Source organism: Telopea speciosissima, unplaced genomic scaffold, assembly GCF_018873765.1.
Source record: "Telopea speciosissima isolate NSW1024214 ecotype Mountain lineage unplaced genomic scaffold, Tspe_v1 Tspe_v1.1031, whole genome shotgun sequence".
Classification (NCBI taxonomy): Eukaryota; Viridiplantae; Streptophyta; class Magnoliopsida; order Proteales; family Proteaceae; genus Telopea; species Telopea speciosissima.
The window spans coordinates 1-6,849 of record NW_025318367.1 but is presented as its reverse complement, the minus strand read 5'-3'; the positions used below and the strand labels follow the sequence as shown (position 1 = coordinate 6,849).

The following is a 6,849-nucleotide window of genomic DNA, read 5'->3' as shown; positions in this document are numbered from 1 at the left end:
CTTAAAAGAAAAGCTTTTTTTTTAAATTAAAAGAAATAAAAAAGATCTTTGTCCTGGAGTGTGGCCTAAGCCAATACTCCCATGAGTCTATCTCTCTCCTCCTCATGTGAAAAGACACCTTTGCCCCCTTGTTTTAGGGAGGAGAGAGATAGACATATGGGAGTGCTGGCGTAGGCCACACTCCCATGCAAAAAACTGCTTCCCTTAAAAGAATCAAGAATTGAGAGGGAACAATTTTACCCTTTTTAAAAAAATTTGCCATTTCTTATTTCTTAGAGAAATAAACCCACTCCATCCCTGTTACTGTTCATCTTCAAGGTCTTCAAGCAGGTTCACCTCCACCACCGCAACCACCCCCTCCCCTCCGACCACCACAACCACCTCTTCATAAAAAGTAAAAGAGAAAATTACTCCCCCCTCCCCTCGATTATGCTCAAATGACAAACCCCTTCCCTGAGTATTGCGTAATGACTCTCCCCTCCCCTGCATTGACAAGATTCTATCAACCGTACCCATTCCGTTAAAAATGGCTGTTAAGTGATGACATCACCTTAAATATATTCATTTAAACCCATAAATACCCTTATGATTGTGATATCCCAAGATTACCCTCCCTAATGCCCCCCTTCTTCTTCTTCTTCTACCTGCAATGCCATTTGCCCCCAATCCAGATGAACTATACGAATAAGAAACCAAAAAACAAAATGATTTGAACAATCAAATAGCACCAACTGGTTTCCACCCAAGTTTTTGTTTTTTACATCGACACCATACTTGATCGCCACGCCTGTAAGGATATCAAATTTAGAAACATGATGTTCAATATAATTAATGCCACCGTCGGAGAAGAAGATGACATAGGGAACAAAAGCAAATTATTGGACATTGTCATCTGATTGTTCTCCATGCTATCACACATTCGATCTAACGCAAACTGGTGATTTCCATTTCCACTGCCCCCACTTTTATCTAACTACATCACTAATAATTTTCCTCAATCCAAGAAAACCCTAAATCCTTCCAATCCTAAAGAACTCTCATCATACCCTCACCTGTAACCCTTCGAAAACCAAGGATTCTCAAAAGGCCCACAAAGTTTTCTCTCATTTTGCACAAATCAGGAAATGCCGCACCAAAATCTTAATAGAATTCACACAAAAAAAAAAAAAAAAAACCCACTGGTAAAATCGCAGGAAATGAGGAATTCACAGTTATTCGTAACCTTTTGGTACGACAAATCATGAGGAAAGGGATTAAAAGAACGAAAACCCATAAAACACCAGAGATGGAGCGAAATGGGTTTCTTAGGTCTCGGTCTTGTGTTCCAGTGTAGAATTCTGCTTTGATGATTCTTCCTCTGTTCCAGCCTTTAGGATGCTATTAGGAGGGTCGTTGGCATTTTTTGCATCCAGCAGTAGCCAATTTTGCCGCTGTTCATGGTGGTTTTGGGTTTTGAAATCGGGTTGACAAAGGGACAAAGGGATTATTTAGGTCATTTTTACCGACAACGATGGCCTGCATTTGGATCACCGTCAATAGGCCGTCTTTTGCCAGGACTGCTCTGATTCATCAAGGGCGATACCGGTCCAAGCCGAGATGGGAGTTGCAGGTCCTAGCCGAGATGGGAGTTGCAGATCCAAGAAGATATGAATTGCAGGTCCAAGAGATTTGAGTTGCAGGCGGTTTCAACTCCTCATCTTCGAGTTTCTCTTTTCCAATGGTTGAAGACGATAGGGAAAGGAGAAAGAAGTAGAATGTCTTAAGACACTAGGGTAATATGGTCATTTTGAAAGACTTAACTCTCAGAGGGTAATATGGTCTCTTTCGAACACTTAACTTTCAAAGGGTAATATGGTCTTTTACTAACACGTAACAGCCATTTTTAACGGAATGGGTACGGTTGATAGAATCTTGTTAATGCAGGAGAGGGGAGAGTCATTACGCAATACCCAAGGGAGGGGTTTGTCATTTGAGCATAATCGAGGGGAGGGGGGAGTAATTTACTCAAAGTAAAAAAGAAAAGAAGAACAGTGTGTATTGCAATCGGGTGATTTAACAAGAAATGAGAATGCGTAAATAGCCAACTATCTGTAACTGGAGAATTTCAAAACTAAAAAGCCAGAAACAGAACAAAGTATCAGGTAACACAAAGGAAAAACCAGAGAATCTGACAAGAATACTCGAATCCTCTTGTTTTTTTGGTAAAGGGGAGTATTATTGAGAAGAAGGGGTACAACCAGTGGCTTTAGTCACACAAAGATCCTGAAGCCACAGCATGGAAACTGGCCAATCTGTCGCGCACCCAAGAGACAAGGCCTTCCTAGCCAGGGCATCTGAGACAACATTCATAGCCCGTGGAACAAAAGAAAAAACAACTGAAGAGAAAGAGGAAGAAAGCCTTCGAACATCATTGACAAGGTCTTCCACTTCCCACACCATGGTCATCCTATCCTCAATGAGAAGGACAGCATCCCTACAATTGGAATCCACAAGAATATTATCAAAACCCAACTCCAGAGCAGTAGTTAGAGCACTGCGAATGGCAATCATCTCCCCTTGTAAGATAGAACCGAAATAGAGAGGGAGGGACCTAGCCACCAGAAGGGAGCCCGTATGATCTCTGAAACTCAGACCCACTCCCCCTTTAGCAAATCCTTTAGGAAGCGCTGCATCGCAGTTTACTTTTATCACACCTGCTAGAGGGAGGGGGACCAATGGAGGGTAGAAGGAGAGGTGTCATCACCTACACTCATCTGCTGCGACCCAGGCCCATGAGTCACCGAATCGAATTCTAAGAAGGCCTTCTCTGCCATTTGAATAACATCCGAAGGAGTCCAAACCTTCCCATTAAAAGCCATCTCATTTCGAGCCCTCCAGAGATACCAACAAAGAAAGGACGCTCTAGAGAGAGAATCCTGAGCCTTTTTCTTATCCTTTCTAGACCAAAAGTCCCAACTCTGGATCCAATCTGCCAGCCGAGGAGCATCATCAGGAGGGACAAACTGTAGAAGGCAACCAAACCGCACACATCGAGTAAAAGGGCAATCGAACAGAATGTGATCACTCGACTCAGAAGGGGCTCCACATCTAGAACAGCTAGGATCAATGTTAATCTGCCAAGACTGTAATCCCTCACCTGAAGCCAGCGCTTCATTACAAGCCCGCCAAAGAAAGGACTTTATTTTCGGCAAAGTTTTAATTGACCAAATACGGTTCCAGACCAAATCTGGAATTTGATCCCAATGTCGCCTCCTTGAAGATGAAGCCTTAGCCCACTGGTCTTGCTCTTCATTCTTAGCGAACAAGCGATAGGCTAATTTAACTGAAAAACGCCCATCTTTAGAAGCACCCCAACCTCTCCTGTCCTCATTCGGAAACAAACTAAGAGGGATTTGGATAATAACATTCACATCTGAGGGGTGCAGAAAAGAATTAAGCAAACCGAGATTCCATCTGCGAGCCACTGGATCAATAAGGTCTGCAACCCAAACAAGATCACGCCCCTCGGGTTTGGGGTGTTGAATCTTAAATTTTGGCAGTCCTGGAACCCATCTATCCTCCCAAATATTTATTTTAGTTCCATCACTAACTTTCCAAACAAGGCCCTCCAACAGAGCTTCACGGCCCATCAAGAGACTCCTCCAACCCCAAGAGGGGCAATTCCCAAGCTTGGCCGGTAAGAAGTCACAATGAGGAAAATATATAGACTTTAGAAAACGAGCCCAATGAGAATCCGGACTAGACCATAACCTCCAAGCTGCTTTAGCTAGTAGAGCCCGGTTTTGGAGCTTAGTATCCTTGAAACCCAAACCCCCTCTAGATTTAGGTCTACAAAGATGCTGCCAAAACATCCAGTGGATCTTCTGCTTTTCTTCCGCCTCACCCCAATAGAATCTAGCAGCAGCTTTTCTAATCGAGTCATGAAAAGAACCTGGCAATTTGAAATGAGAGCTAGCAAAATTAGCCATGGGAGCCACTGCCGCCTTCAACAGAACTTCTTTCCCTGCATGTGACAAAAGTTTCTCCTTCCACCCTTGAATCCTCTTGTTATACTATCAAGAATAATGAAATGGGAACTCACCATTCTGACAAGTCCTATGGGTTCAGACACCTTCCGAATCGAATTCTCCATTCTCTTTATCTGATCTTCAGTAAATTTACCAACTGAAAAAAAGAAGATAAGATTTTTTCATCAAACAAGCAACGGACGGAGAAGGATAAACATAAATTTGAAAAAAAAAAATAGAAGGGTTTTCTTTAGTGGAAACAAACTCTGCCCAAAACCTAAAATTCTCAAATCGGTTCTTCAAAAGGAGCCAAATTAACCCCCACAGAAATCGAATCGTCGATTAAAAAGATAAAACGCAAAATGGGGATTTTGTGAGTGAAATCTATCAATTTCATCATCTTAGTCCAAAAAGACTAACCGTGGTTCGCTTGTAAGAACACCTTCTTCCCTGGCCATATCTCTTCAGATCACTGGACCAGTCACATCCACAGCCTTCATCCTCCCATCATCTCCCGTATCGACAACGAACTCCACGAATTGCCCCTCGGCAAGGCTTTAGTTTCCTTCAGACCTGATGGACTCTTGATTGATGAACGAAAAGCTCTGCGTCCATTGAACGACTTGGGGCTGATTCGTTCTTGTTGAGCAAAGACTCGGACCAAATGAAGGTGAGAGAGTTGGGCTGTTGGCCATACGGTGGTGATGGTGGCAATGGTGGGTGGCGATGATGGTGGCTGCGGCAATGGTGGGTGGTGGTGGTGTAGAAAAAGAGGAAGAAAAGGAAGAAGAGGAAGAGGAAGAAGAAGAGGGCATTAGTGTCATTTTATCCCATCAAGGATATTATAAGCATTTAAATTAAAATTGGGCGATGACATCATCACTTAACTGTTCTAATCTAACCGTAAGGGTACGGTTGTAAGATTTTTTTCAAAATACAAGGGAGATTTTTAAATAAATGAATTTTTAGGGGTGATAGACATAATAGATGAAAACGTAATTTTTCCTTCAAATTAATATGCTGACATAAGGTTTTATGGCCACACTACACATATCCGATCCCCCCACCAATACGTAATCAATATCGAATCAGAGCACGGTATGGACTAAGGATAAAATTGTTAAAATATAGTATAGTATTGATATCTTTGAGGTAAAACAGTCTGATACGGTCAATGTAGGTCGATACCCGGTACGATACATATTGTTTTGATGCCTATACCTAAAATTAAGGGTTTCAAAATCAAACCAAAACTGAACCGAGCTATTTACACCAAAACCGTGAAAATATTTAATAATTGATTTTGTTTTGATTTTAAAAATTGAGACCGTTAATTAAACGGTTTAAATCGAAACAAATATTAGTAGTATGTAATGGCAATAATTAACCATTAGTGCCTTCATACAATAGGTTGCTGCTAAATTTGAACACAATGAGAGTCAAACATGGATTGGTAGAATTGTATATGCGAAATTTTTAATAAAATAATTAGATTGAATTCATTCAAATACATTAGTATAATAGTATTCAATCTTTTTATGAATATTTTTGGCTTCTCTATGAATTAGAATCATGTGCTTTTCAATGTGGCTGTTTGAGTACATCAAACAAGCACTACATGTGATTTAAATCAGTCCCAAGTATCTAAAACCGTGATCGAAACTATTTAGGGCCGATAAATCGAAACAGTTTAACAAATGATTTTGATTTTAATAAGTGAAACCATTTAATAAATAGTTCGGTGTTGTTTTCACTTAAAAATCCATACACCAAATCGAACCAAACTGATTACACCGAAACCGAACCGTTAAACAGCCTTACCTAAAACCATGGTTCATGACCTGATGTAGTTGAATCTTCAAAATTCTTAATTCAAACAGTACCCTCAAAAAGAGAATCTAATATCTACCCATCTCACAGCCGACGTAGATGGGAAGCGTGGAGATGGGGGTTGGTAAAGCATGTGATGCTCATCTACTTCATCCTCTCTATTTAAGAAACTACTCCCTGTTCCATACTCCATAGTCCCCACCCATACCATCACAGCCCACCGCTTGTCTTTAAAAGCACCCATTTGCCCATCGTCGTACAAATCAACACTTCCCCCACTTTCCTAAACTCCCAAACGTTACCGGGGAAAAAATGGTGAATGTCGATGCCATCCGCAAGGCTCAGAGGGCTGAAGGCCCTGCCACCGTCATGGCCATCGGCACCGCCACTCCCCCCAACTGTGTTGACCAGAGCACTTACCCTGACTACTACTTCCGTATCACCAACAGTGAACACAAGACCGAGCTCAAGGAGAAGTTCCAGCGCATGTGTAAGTAACCAAAAAAATCGGTGAATCGGATTAGGAATTGGTCTCATTGGGTTTCTTATCTAAATCTTGCTTGTTTGGTGAATTACAGGTGACAAATCCATGATCAAGAAGCGTTACATGCACTTGAATGAGGAGATTCTCAAGGAGAATCCAACAATGTGTGAATACATGGCTCCTTCTTTGGATGCTAGGCAAGATATGGTGGTTGTTGAAGTGCCAAAGTTGGGGAAAGAAGCTGCTGTGAAGGCCATCAAGGAATGGGGACAACCCAAATCTAAGATAACCCACTTGGTCTTCTGCACCACAAGTGGTGTTGACATGCCTGGATGTGATTACCAACTCACCAAGCTTCTTGGCCTTCGACCCTCTGTGAAGAGACTCATGATGTACCAACAAGGATGCTTTGCTGGTGGCACGGTCCTTCGTCTTGCCAAGGACCTTGCGGAGAACAACAAAGGTGCTCGTGTTCTTGTAGTTTGCTCTGAGATCACTGCTGTCACCTTCCGTGGCCCAAGTGATACT

At 41.9% G+C, this 6,849-nt stretch overlaps 1 protein-coding gene across 1 annotated transcript; it reads left to right on the top strand.

Annotated features, from left to right (window-relative positions):
- Nucleotides 1–6,110: 6,110 nt before the first annotated feature.
- LOC122648418 (polyketide synthase 1-like) lies at nt 6,111–6,846 on the top strand (the record flags this gene model as incomplete). The annotated part of the gene is made up of 2 exons (XM_043841629.1): nt 6,111–6,327; nt 6,416–6,846. Coding segments are annotated over exons 1-2 (609 nt in total), but the record flags the coding sequence as incomplete, so codon positions are not given.
- Nucleotides 6,847–6,849: the final 3 nt, after the last annotated feature.